At 39.1% G+C, this 13332-nt stretch overlaps 1 protein-coding gene across 8 annotated transcripts in view; it reads left to right on the top strand.

The window, feature by feature from the left end:
• Positions 1–13332, top strand: part of CKAP5 (cytoskeleton associated protein 5) — a 94715-nt gene that overhangs the window by 20416 nt on the left and 60967 nt on the right. For 5 of the 8 annotated variants that reach the window (XM_069555617.1, XM_069555614.1, XM_069555613.1 and 2 more), the window contains exon 2: positions 13195–13288. In XM_069555617.1, coding sequence (XP_069411718.1) covers positions 13232–13288 — 57 coding nt within the window. In that variant the 5' untranslated portion in view covers positions 13195–13231. Of the gene's footprint in view, positions 1–739; positions 921–13194; positions 13289–13332 lie in introns of those variants that run through there. The other 3 variants (XM_069555615.1, XM_069555610.1, XM_069555612.1) reach the window with 2 other exon arrangements.

The following is a 13332-nucleotide window of genomic DNA, read 5'->3' as shown; positions in this document are numbered from 1 at the left end:
TTTCTACTACAGTTTTCTCAAGAACTCTTCATATTACGTGGGCTTCCCTGGTGGCTCAGATGGTAAAGACTCCACCTGCAATGCAGGAGTCCCAGGTTTGATCCCTTGGTTTGGGAAGATCCCCTGGAGGAGGGCATGACAACCAGTTCCAGTATTCTTGCCTGAGAATCCCATGGGCAGAGGAGCCTCGTGGACTACAATCCATGGGGTCGCAGAGTGGGACACGCCTGAAGCGACTTGGCATGCACACACATCCATCTTCTATCATTGTCTAGGATTCCTCGTTGTACCGAAGAGAAGGAAGTCAGTGAAAGGGTGAGGTGAAGCAATGCAGGCTCTCGGAATTCTTTTCTGTGCCTTTGAGTTGCCATTTGAAAAATGCTAACTGCTCGAGTTAATAAGCAGTTAGTGGAATAAGCCACTAACATAATGGGGGCTATATATTTACCCTGATGCTTTGACTGTTTCCTGCCGCAATTTTTTTCACCCCTGAAGGAGGCATTAAGATTGTGATAGTAAGAACAGGTCACCTTCTTTGTTTCTGGAACATTATCTGTGTTGCCACACACAAAAAAAGAGGTCCACACCTAACCGAGGTAGAGTGTGCCTAGTTGGCCCTTCATTAGCATCTTGCCTTGAAAGCCCTGTGGGATGGAAGGAGCGCCCAGTCCTCTGAGCACAGGCATGTGCGGCCCCTTTAAGCCGTCAGAGTGTGCCGGGCGGGGGCTGGGGCCGGGGCGGGGGGCCGGGGTGGGGCAGGCACTCTGACACAGCGCTCTGGGCCCCGCCCCCGAGGAGGCGTTTCCCAGCGGCCCTCCGCGCCAATGCTGCCGCTGCCGCCGCCACCGCCCCCGCCCGCCCGGTATTCCTGCTGATTCCGCCTCGAACCGTAGGGCTGCGACCTCTCCCTGCCGGGGAGCGTAAGTGTCAAACTGCGGGCGAGGGTCAAGCATCCCGCGCCCATGGCGGAAGTCCTGGTGGACTGTACAGGGGACTTTACTGGCCTATCAGAGGCTAAGGCGGCGAAAGAGCGTAAACAATGCCGGCTGCAGTGAGCTAAAGCCTGGGGCATCTGCTCTACTTCTGGGTGGTGACAGCGGTCCTAGGGTGCTGGTTTGGATATGCAGTGGTTGAGCTGTGCCCACAGCCTAGCTTTGCTCCAGTCTGGTTCCTGCTTGAAATGAGAGGATTGCTTTTGCCCAGTATAATCCCGCTGAGCTAGATGGGTGGAGCTGGAATCTAGGGTCCTGGGCCTTGGGTCCTTAGCCTGGGATTTGGAGACCTGGCAAACTCTTGAGATGAGTAAGCATTAGATTTTCAGCTATCTTGGTACAACTGAGCAGTAACTCTCAAAGTTGACCTAATTCACAGCCAGGTTTAGCTTTCTGTCTCCCCAGAGGCCTGTGTTGCTATTGAATCCCCCACTTTGGGAGACACTGACAGTGATCAGCTATTGAGGAGAGTCCAGTTAACCTTTCCCACTGATATGAATGGCAGAATGTGAAAGAGTCTGCTCTTTTGCTCCTCTCTGAAGGATTTGGTGGGAGGCCACCATCTCAGGACTAGTACAGCAAGCCCACCCAAGTTTGTTGAGATAACCTACTAGAGGAGCAGTTCCCATTTCTGGCCCCATATGCAAAATACTCCAATAAGAGGGTAACACTTGTCCTTGTTAATGAGAATTACCTGGAGGCAGTGCGGAGGGGAAGTTTTGTCATTTTTGTTACTGGCTACTTAAGTGATGAGATTTTGTCTGGCTTGGCCAAGTAATACATTTAAAATTTTTCTATGACAGTTACATAATTGTTATACTTCTTTAATCCAGTTGTCCTTCTTAGACATGGTTTGAGTAAAGATTTCTGGGCATGTATGTGTATTTTGTTTTATCTTTGTTTTATAATTTCTTTTTTTTTTTTCTTTAAGTAACTTCACATCATTCTTTATTAATCGTTCAGAGGGGTTTCTTTTTGAGTGGGGAGGATTTTTCCTCAGACTCATTCTTTGCTTCTGCGGTAGCATTTCCTTAGACAGAAGTCAGGAGTCCAGGAATGGTAATCAGATCCAGATCTCTTGTATCGTGATAGTGAAGAGCTTTTGTAGGTCAAGAGTTTGGGAGCTCGCCATAAGATAGTTTCACTGCCATACCGTTTTCCCAAGTCGGAAGCTAAAACAGTATGTTTAGTAGCTGTATAAATGTTCTTATTAGCTGTCACAGTGCAGGAATTTAAAGTAAATGGACCCTATACGTGGACCCTTGAGTGAAGGGGAAGAATGGTGGACTGAGAAATAGGAGATACAGGTTCTGCCCCCAGGTCTAACATTACTGGTATTACTGATGGCTTTCTCTCTCGGTGCCTTGCTTTTAGCTGGTTCATGAAAGAAAATGCATAGACTGCTGGGGTCTGTATACTAATGATAGTACGTAATGCACATTTAATATTTAATTGAACACTAAACTGAAATCTGCTTTAAGTTCAGAGTTTATTCTAAGTTGTGGCCTTATGTGTGACTTTGGAAACATTTCCTAACCTCTGGTCTAAAAATAAATAATTACATATAAACATTCTTCAGCAATAGTGTGAACTATACAGTATTTGAGCTCTTTAGAAGACATTTTTAGGTACAACAGTGGTATTAAGATTATAATATTTCTGTAGAACAGATTTAGTTTGCCTCTGTTTTAGACTAGGGTAAAAACAGTGTGCTGAGTAATTTGAAGTTTCTGAGTATTTGTAGTATGAACTAGCTTGAATGAACCATGATGATAATGAACTTGAAATTTCTGAGTATTCATAGTATGGACTAACTTGAATGAACCATAGCAAACATCATATATAGGCCAAATTAATTTTATTAATGCTTCTCTTTGTTGGCAGTATTATGCACTCTTAAAACATCAAACCTTGCTATGTAATGAAGACTTGGTTTCCTGTTTATAAAATCCAGAGCCCTCTGTTCATTCCTGGTACCACATTTCTACCCACTTGAATTTCAAATCTAAAACCAAACTCATCATATTCTTAACCTCTCCTCCACTCCCCCTAAACAAACAACTCTCAGAACTTTCTTCTGGCATTTTTCTGTCATTAGCACCACTGTTCTCCGAGTCACGTAGACTGGAGCCTCCTACTAAATTTTTTTCCCAACTCCCACATCCTTAGTTGCCAAGGCTTGCTGATTCTGTTTCTTTAATGTAACTCCCTTCAGTCTCCTCTGCTCATCCTTTCCATTCCTAGGAGTTCTGGCTTCTACTTAGCTTTGTCCTCGAGTACTGCAATAATTTCTGGTCAGGACTCTACTTTCTTTCCCTTCCAATTCATTCTACATAAATTTATCTTTCTAAAGTGGATAGGATCGTGTCATTGCTGCTTCGGGTCATCAGCATCCTCTGCTGTTTATCTTCAGGGTTATACATGATCTGGCCCCAGTCTGTCTTTCTGGTCTATGTTAAGTGGAGCCATTTAGTGTTCCCTAAACATGCTAGTACTTTTCTACTTCCAAGACTTTGCGTTTCTCATTTTCTCAGCTTCAATATCTCTTCTCCACTCCTGGTTCCATTTTTGTTTTTTGTTAATCTGCCTATAATTTATTACTGAGCTCAGATGTCATCCTTTCTATAAAATTTTTCACTGACCATGCCTTACTCACTGGCAGCTGATCCTGTCTTTGATCTCCCTAACCCTAATTTGTCTCTTGCTTATAGGGCGCTTTCCACATATACTACATTTTGTATTATGGTTGTTTGGAATTGTGGGTTTGTTTTTACTTTTTATTTTATATTGGAGTGTAGCCAATTAACAGTGCTGTGCTAGTTTCAAGTGGATATGGTTATTTGTTTAGGTTCTACTTTTACTCCTGTGAACTCATTGAACCATCGTGGTTTGCCCAGAGGGAAATTCATTGAGTGAATACTTAAGGTAAAATTGGAGAATTAGATCCTGTTATTAGAAAGGAGTCTAACCATTATAGCCAGGCCATGCAAGTGTAAAATGATTGGCAGCTTTTACAAATCACTCATCTCCCAAGGACTTCTTTTTAAGTAAAACTTTGTTAGGTTTTGTTGTTGTTATTGTTTTATCAGTTTTAGTAAGATATATAATTTATATACCATTCACCCATTTTTAAAGTGTACAATTCAATCACTTTCAGTATATTCATAAATTTGTGCAACCATCAACACAGTTTTAGAACATTTTTCATTACCCCCAAAAGAAACCCCACCCTCCTTCACACTTTTCTAATATTCCCAAACACTCTAGTCGTAGGTAACCACTCATCCAGTTTCTGTCTCTGTAGATTTGCCTGTTCTGAACATTTCATAGAAATTTACCATCTTAAGCATGTTTAAATGTACAAGTCAATGGCATTAAATGCATTTGTAATGTTGTGTAGCCCCCACCATCCATCTCCGTAATTCTTCTCCTTGTAGAACTGAAACTTTATACCCATTAACAGTAACTCCTCATTCCCCTCTCCTTGCATCTGCTGGCAACAATCATTCCACCTTCTATCTCTACGATTTTGGCTACTCTGAAAAGAGCAGGGGCATTACTTTGCTGATGAAGGTCGGGTAGTCAAAGCTGTGGTTTTCCCAGTAGTCATGTATAAATGTGAGAGTTGGACCACAAAGAAGGCTGAGTGCTGAGGAATTAATGCTTTTGAACTGTGGTGTTGGAGAAGACTTGAGAATCCCTTGGACTGCAAGGAGGTCCAACCAGTCCATCCTGAAGGAAATCAACCCTGACTATTCATTGAAAGGACTGATTCTGAAGCTCCAGTACTTTGGCCACCTGATGCGAAGAGCCGACTCACTAAAAAGACCCTGATGCTGGGAAAGATTGAAGGCAGGAGGAGAAGGGGACAACAGAGGATGAGATGGCTGGATGGCATCACCGACTTGATGCACATGAGTTTGGGTGAACTCTGGGAGTTGGTGATGGACAGGGAGGCCTAGTGTGCTGTGATTCATGGGGTCTCAGTCGGACACGACTGAGCAACTGAACTGAACTGAATATTCAGTAGTATTGAACTTCTTCTCGTGTGCTTATTAGCCTTTTGTCTGTCTTCTTTGGATAGGTGTTTAATCAAGTTCTTTGCCCACTTTTTAATCATGCTGTTTGCCTGTTTTTGAGTTTTAGGGATTCTTTATAGTACCTCATTTTTATCATTGAGTCATATTCTATTCTGTGGATTTACCACATTTTATTTATCCGTTTATCAGTGGATAGAGATTTGGGTGGTTTCCACTGTTAGCTATTATGAAGGTTAATTTGGTTTTATTTGCTGTGTGTTTTGAAAATAGCACTACATTTCTCGGAAGAGATCATTCAAACCTTTAGATTGTGCGACTTTTCGTGAAATTATTGGTTTATTTTATGCATATTTCATTTTATGAACTCTGCTGTTCTGAATGTTCCTAAAGCCTGTCTGATAATGGTTAGTTAAAATGTGCAGATAGAGGCAAAGTTTAAAACAAGTGGCCACTTTAATGACCTTTTTCCTACCCTCCCACAAACATTCTAGAATTGTAGTTATAAGTTTGAAACTAGTATGAACTGTAGATTATAGTCTACTATTGGTTTTTTGATCAATTTCAAGGAGAGATTTTCTTTTTCAACTAGTAGAATCAATACTCAGTGGAATAAGTATTGTGAATAACCCCAAATTATAATTAAAACTGTAGTTATTTCTTATGCAAACACAAGTGAACAGTATTTGAGACCCAGCTAGGTGGTTAGCTTGATTATTTGGCAGCTGCTGATCAGGGATGATTCCCCCTTACCAACTAACTGTATTTTAAATTTCTCTAAATTACCTTAAGTCCTTTGAAGGCAAATAAACTTGTCTTTCACATATACTTCCATTTGCTGTTTATGTTTTTATTGAGTTAGGTAAACATCAAAATAACTCTTATTATTTATACTGTTTGAATAGATACAGGGTGAATAGATTTCACTGTAGATCATATAGAAACCATAAGTCCTGGAAAATTCACCAAACTAAGAATCAAGAAGTCTCCTCTAGACCATTCTCTTTCACCCAGGTGACCTTTGGTGGGACACTGAACCTCTTTTCCCCCCAGGTATAGAAAGAGGATAAAGATGCTTTATTTATTTATTTAAGCCTCGTGAAAAGAGAGATTAATGAGACAAAAAGCTTTTGCTCAAGAGAATCTTATGGTTGAGTAAGAAAGAGTTACGTAAGAATAATATTAAAAAAAGAAAGAAAATAAGCCTGAAAAAAGAGGATAATGATGCTTTATTTATTTATTTGAACCTTGTGGGGATAGAGATTAATAAGACAAAAAGCTTTTGCTCAAGAGTATCTTACTGTTTAGTAAGAAAGAGCCACATAACTAAAAATAATATAAAAAAGGAAAGAAAACCCAAATGAGATAGTATACTTGCATTTACATTATGAAATACACAGAAGATGAATGATTATAAAAATACCTGTAAAAGATAAAGTGCCACTTGAGTATTGGATGGGTGTTAGCTGTTACCTTAACAAGGGACTTTGAGGTGAGTGTAAGCAGTGCCCTAAAGTCTTTGATCATAGAATTTGAAAGGTTGTAGACTAACAGATTTTAACCTGTGTTAGAATTCAGGGACTCTGTACATTTATGTGGAAAAAAAATTACATCTTATTTTCAGTAACCTTCAAACTGAAATTTTGACATTTTCTTCAGTTAATAATGTAGACAATAAACTATAGTAATATTAGAACATATACCTCTGTCACCAATAGAAATCATATCTGTAGTCATATAATATATAAAAATATTTTTATTCATCATAACTTCAGAATTATAATAGTTATTAATATGCTGCTGTATTTTATTTAATGTATTAATGTAGAAACCCATATACTCACATTTCAAAATACTTTGATATTAATACTGTATTTCAACATGACAGATTTAATATAATCATGTATCTTATGCATTAAGCAATATTCTAAGGTGCTTGTAGACTTGCTCTTTTAATGCTATACAATTCCAAAATAAAGTCAACTGTAATTTAGAAATGAGATAAATATTTTCAAACTTGGAATGCCAAATACTGATAATGATAGTAAATTGCTAGCATTTATTGAGCCAAATACCTAGTGTAACAGCTTTACATGTACTGACTCATTTAATCCACACAGTCCTCTGAGGTGTGCACTGTTATTCCCACTTCACACACAAGCATGCTGAGGCAGTGTACATTTGGGTAAGTAACTTACCTAAGGTCTCAACCTTAAGTTAGTGGTGATTTTGAAGATACAGAATTCCTTTTCTTTTTTTTTTAATTTAGATTTGCAGGTAGAAATTGAAAGTAACAAAGTTTCCCTCAAGTAACAAAAACTCAAATTTAATAAGACTGTTTACCCCATTTTAGATTATTGTGGGTTTTTTGTTTTTTTTTTTCCCCCCAGAAGACATTAACTGATCATTTTATATATCCAACACTATACATGTGGACGAAGGTCCTCTAGATTCTGGTTTCTAAACTGGAAACATCTAAACTCTAACCTGGGGCTCTTCTCACTATACACTCTTCCTCAGTACTATTCATCCACCCCTTGTGTATATTAGTTAGTCCTGTCCAACTCTTTGCGATCCATGGACTGTAGCCTGCTAGGCTCCTCTGTCCATGGAATTCTCCAGGCCAGAATACTAGAGTGGGTAGCCATTCCCTTCTCCAGGGGATCTTCCCGACCCAGGGATCGGACCCACGTCTCCCACATTGCAGCAGATTCTTTACCATTTGAGCCACACAGATAACTCCTAACTAAATTTTTATCTCCAGACCAGTTCTCTCTCTTGAGCACCAGGCTTGAATTTCCAGCTGCTTTCCACATCTACCCTTGTCTAATGTACATCTCAAACACAGGTTGTCCAAAGCTTCATCTTTATCCTGATTTTAGACTCCTACAGTTCAGTTCAGTTCAGTTCAGTTCAGTTGCTCATTTGTGTCCGACTCTTTGCAACCCCATGAATCACAGCAAGCCAGGCCTCCCTGTCCATCACCAACTCCCGGAGTTCACTCAGACTCACGTCCATCGAGTCAGTGATGCCATCCAGCCATCTCATCCTCCGTCGTCCCCTTCTCCTCCTGCCCCCAATCCCTCCCAGCATCAGAGTCTTTTCCAATGAGTCAACTCTTCGCATGAGGTGGCCAAAGTACTGGAGTTTCAGCTTTAGCATCATTCCTTCCAAAGAAATCCCAGGGCTGATCTCCTTCAGAATGGACTGGTTGGATCTCCTCACAGTCCAAGGGACTCTCAAGAGCCTTCTCCAACACCACAGTTCAAACGCATCAATTCTTCAGCGCTCAGCTTTCTTCACAGTCCAACTTTCACATCCGTACATGACCACAGGAAAAACCATAGCCTTGACTAGACGGACCTCAGTTGGCAAAGTAATGTCTCTTCTTTTGAATATACTATCTAGGTTGGTCATAACTTTTCTTCCAAGGAGTAAGTGTCTTTTAATTTCATGGCTGCAGTCACCATCTGCAGTGATTTTGGAGCCCCAAAAAATAAAGTCTGACACTGTTTCCACTGTTTCCCCATCTATTTCCCATGAAGTGATGGGACCGGATGCCATGATCTTCGTTTTCTGAATGTTGAGCTTTAAGCCAACTTTTTCGCTCTCCTCTTTCACTTTCATCAAGAGGCTTTTTAGCTCCTCTTCACTTTCTGCCATAAGGGTGGTGTCATCTGCATATCTGAGGTTATTGATATTTCTCCCGGGAATCTTGATTCCAGCTTGTGTTTCTTCCAGTCCAGCGTTTCTCATGATGTACTCTGCATATAAGTTAAATAAGCAGAGTGACAATATACAGCCTTGACGTACTCCTTTTCCTGTTTGGAACCAGTCTGTTGTTCCATGTCCAGTTCTAACTGTTGCTTCCTGACCTGCATACAGATTTCTCAAGAGGCAGGTTAGGTGGTCTGGTATTCCATCTCTTTCAGAATTTTCCACAGTTTCTTGTGATCCACACAGTCAAAGGCTTTGGCATAGTCAATAAAGCAGAAATAGATGTTTCTCTGGAACTCTCTTGCTTTTTCCATGATCCAGTGAATGTTGGCAATTTGATCTCTGGTTGCTCTGCCTTTTCTAAAACCAGCTTGAACATCAGGGAGTTAGTCACTCAATAAAGACAGTCCTTGACATTCTTTGTCTCTAAAATCCATTCCCTTTTCTCTACCTGAGTTGCTACTGTTGTTAGTTCCAAGTTATCATCATCCTTCATTTAGTTTTCTGTTTTCCCTCTGTTGTTACTGCCTTCTAAGACATTCTTTATATTGCTTTTATATTTACATTATATAGTTTGAAAAATGCAAATTTGATCCCTTATGAAATTTTCCTGTTTACAGTCCTTCAATCAAAGTCTCCTGCTTTTGGAATAAAGTCCAAATTTCCTAGCATCACTTACAGGACCTTCCAGGGTCTGATCTAGACTACCTTCCAGCCTTACTCTCTGTCCTCCCTTACTTTTCTTGTTGTATTTTATACATTAGCCTCACTCAACGTTTTTCAGTTCCTCAGAGCACCATAATAAAGGAAGTTAGAATAGGTGCTATGGCAGTTTCTAAACACTTACCTCTGTTTCTGTACTTACCTTGGAATGATAAGGTTTTGTACCAGCATAAGTCTTTTGACCACAATTTTAGTAAATTTAAACTATAGTATACCACATGGGTGAATTTTACAAATGAAACATTGAATGAAAAAGGTAAGTTATACAACAGTATAACATTTTCTAAGGCTTACAAGCAAGCACAGTTAATTTTGTTTAGGAATATGTGACTGACCACAGCAGAGAACCAAGCAAACTTCAGGAAAGTACTTCTTTGGGAAGAAGGATGAGGGTAGGAAAGAGTTGCGCTGGTGCAATAATATTGGTAGAGTTCTGATTTTTAATTGGATGGTAGGTCAGTATATCAATTTTATTGTAATGCCTCCTAACACATATATTGTATACATTTTCTTAGATATATAAAAAATTATATTCTAAAATTAATTTTTAAATTAATTATGGAGAAAAATTAGTGAAGTCCTTTTTTTCTTAGTATATTAATCTGGGAAAAGATAAAGACAGAGCAAGAGTCTTCAGTGTCACATGAATACACAAAATACCGTATCCATTATTTCAGTGCCTGGGAAAGTTTTGATACGAACCTAGCCTTTCCTTTGAATGGAAAGCAACAAAATCATAAATCAATAGTTTTTTAAACTGAGGCTACGAAGCAGTAGAAGCCATTTCAGAAAACTTAGCACAATGACAACACTATTTTATATGGTGCAGTTAGGTTGGATCACATTTTTCTTCATGTTTCAAAAAGGAACCAACAAGAAAAAAGAAAGTATTGCGGTGAATTGACAGAACACCAGCAACTGAATGTTGTTCACATTCTCTTGGTTGGAAAACGCTTTAAAAGCGCTCATTGACTGTTTCTCTTTGAAAATCAGTCAGATAGGAAAGATTGCTTTTGCAGCTCAAACTTGTGCCAAGAAGATAACGTTAGAGGTTTTTAACCCAGGGTTGCATGTTAGAATCACTTGGGAACTTAAAAAAAAATTTTTTATTGATGTGAAATTCATGTAACATAAAGTCGACCATTTTAAGTGAACAAGTCAGTGGTATTTTACACATTCATGATGTTGTGCAACCACCATCTCTGTCTAGTCCCAAAGCAGTGACATTCCCATCACGTCACAGTAAAACTCCTTATCCATTAAGCAGTTTCTTCCCATTCTTCCTCTCTCCGCAACCCCTGGCAACCACTAATCTGAATCTGTCTCTGTGGATCGATACATTCTGGATATATCCTACATATGGAATCGTGTGATATCAGACCTTTCATGTTTGGCTTCCTTTACTTAGCATCGTGTGTATGACGTTCGTCCATGTTGTAACGTGTGTCAGTAAGTACTTCATTCTCACCAATAGCTGAGTAACGGTCCATTGTGTATACGTACCGGTTTGTTTATTCATCCACCAGTGGACATTTGGGCCAACTTTTGGCATGTTCATGTACTTGTTGGAGTAGCTGCTTTCAGCACTTGCAGCTCTTTTAGTTGCTGTGTAATATTATATCCAGTGAATATACCACTCTTCATTCTCTTTCTGATGAATTTGTAAGGTGTTTTCAACATTTGACTTTTATAGCCAACATTGCTGTAAATGTCCTTATACAGGTCTTCTGATGCAGTTGGCATCAGTTTCTAGGGTGTGTACCTAGTGATGGAGTTGCCAGATAGTAGAGAATGTGCATTTTCAAGTTAAATAACGTCATACTGTTCCCCAAACTCTTGTATTGTCTCACTGTTGCTTTATTAGCCTTCTCAAAGATTCTCTGACTCCTACTCTAAAACACAGTTCTGTTGTTTCACAGAGTCTTGGCGATTTTGAAGAGACGTCTTAATGAAAGTTTCATTTACTCTAATAAACTTTTACAATTCAATCTCTAATATTTTTTCCTGGGATATTTCCAACATTTAAATGGGAGGCAACAAGTTGTAAAGGAAGAATCTTAGTGTGAGCTACTGTCTGCCAGTTTTGTTGTTTCTGGCAAATTATTGAATCTTCGTGAGCCTTTGTGTGTAAAGTGGGAAGAATATTTTTCTTTGGCCTAGTTGTTGTTAGTATAATGAATCCACAATTTTAAAAACTACTTTTCACAGTGCCTGACTCATAGTAGACAGTATCAAGGTGTATATTCATTAAATAAATATTGATTGAAGACATATTTTATGTCAGATGTGGCCTGAGGACAGAGAGATAAACAAGATCTCTTTTGTGTTATTTATAATAATGAAAAATTTGAGACAATTTAAATGTCCACTGTTAGAATTGGTAATTATGGTACATTCATAAAATGCAATGCATTTAGACTTTAGCTCAAACGGTAAAGAATCTGCCTGTGAGGCAGAAGACCAGGGTTCGATACCTGGGTTGGGAAGTCCATCTGGAGAAGGGAATGGCGATCCACTCCAGTATTCTTGCCGGAGAATTCCATGGACAGAGAAGCCTGGCGGGCTACAGTCCCTGGGGTCGCAAAGAGTCAAACGTGTCTGAGCGGCTAACACACACACACACACATAAAGTGCAATGCAACCTTTAAACATCATGTTCTCAAATGTGAGGAAATGTGTGTGACCGTGTAAGAAAAAAATTACAAGAAGATTAGCCCTTTTTCATATTAATTTATACACTGCATGTACATTGAAAAAAATCTAGAAAGATTCAAGTGGATACATTTCAGTTTCATCATGGTTACTAATTGGTATGAAATTGTGTTTTAATACTTTCCTTCTTTATGTATTCTGTATTTTGGAGATTTGCTATAGCTATATTATCTAAGTGAATAGCATAAAATTGTTAAAGGAATGTTGACTATGAACCTCAGTAAAAAATGATTTAATGTTTATGGAGAATTAGTTTGTTGGGGGATTTAATTTTTTGCTAGTTTATATTTTGTTGTTGTTGTTCTGTCAGTAAGGCGTGTCCGACTGTTTACTGTCCCACGAGCTGGAACACTCCAGACCCCTCTGTCCTCCACTGCCTCCTGGAGTTTTCTTAACTTCATGGCCGTTGAGTTGGGATGCTCTCCAACTGTCTCATCCTCTGCCACAAGCTTCTCCTTTCCCAGTGTCTCAGCCTTCAGTCTTTCCCAGCATCAGCGTCTTTTTATTGAGCCAGCTCTTCACATCAATGGCTGAAGTACTGGAGCTTCAGCATCAGTCCTTCAATGAATATTCAGGGTTGATTTCCTTTAGTTTATATAGACATATTTATTTACCAGGATTAGGTAGAGAGCTAGCTAGCATTGAGGTTTTTTTCATGTTGATTATTTGCCTTACGGTATTTTGAGTTAAAAGTATGACTTATCTTTGAAACTCTTTTCTTGCCTTTTTTAAAAGGCCGAGTAGTTTAGCTCTTCTGTTTTATTCTAGCTTTGTCATAGATCTAAGAAGTTCTCATCTGGGAAAATACATAAAAGCATCTTTTTTAAAGAATAGTATCTGTCCTTTCTAGATTTATTTAGATTTTTTATTAATTTTTTGTTTACTTTTTAAATGTTCTATTAATGGAATTAAATGGGCATTTGACCAAAGAATGAGATTCTTTTGTTGGTGTGTGCTTGATAAAAGAGAGCTTCGTTGCTAGAGTTAATGGATTCTGATTTTTATCTGACTAGGAATTACTCTTAATTCTAAGGAGAAACTGGAAGCACAATGGGAGATGACAGTGAGTGGATGAAACTGCCGGTTGATCAGAAATGTGAACACAAGGTAAGACTCTTCTGGAGCTCAGATTTCCCTGTCATTGGCTTGTT

The sequence above is a fragment of the Ovis canadensis genome, chromosome 15, assembly GCF_042477335.2.
Source record: "Ovis canadensis isolate MfBH-ARS-UI-01 breed Bighorn chromosome 15, ARS-UI_OviCan_v2, whole genome shotgun sequence".
Classification (NCBI taxonomy): Eukaryota; Metazoa; Chordata; class Mammalia; order Artiodactyla; family Bovidae; genus Ovis; species Ovis canadensis.
The sequence above is the reverse complement of the archived record's forward strand: the minus strand, read 5'-3'. Positions and strand labels throughout refer to the sequence as shown.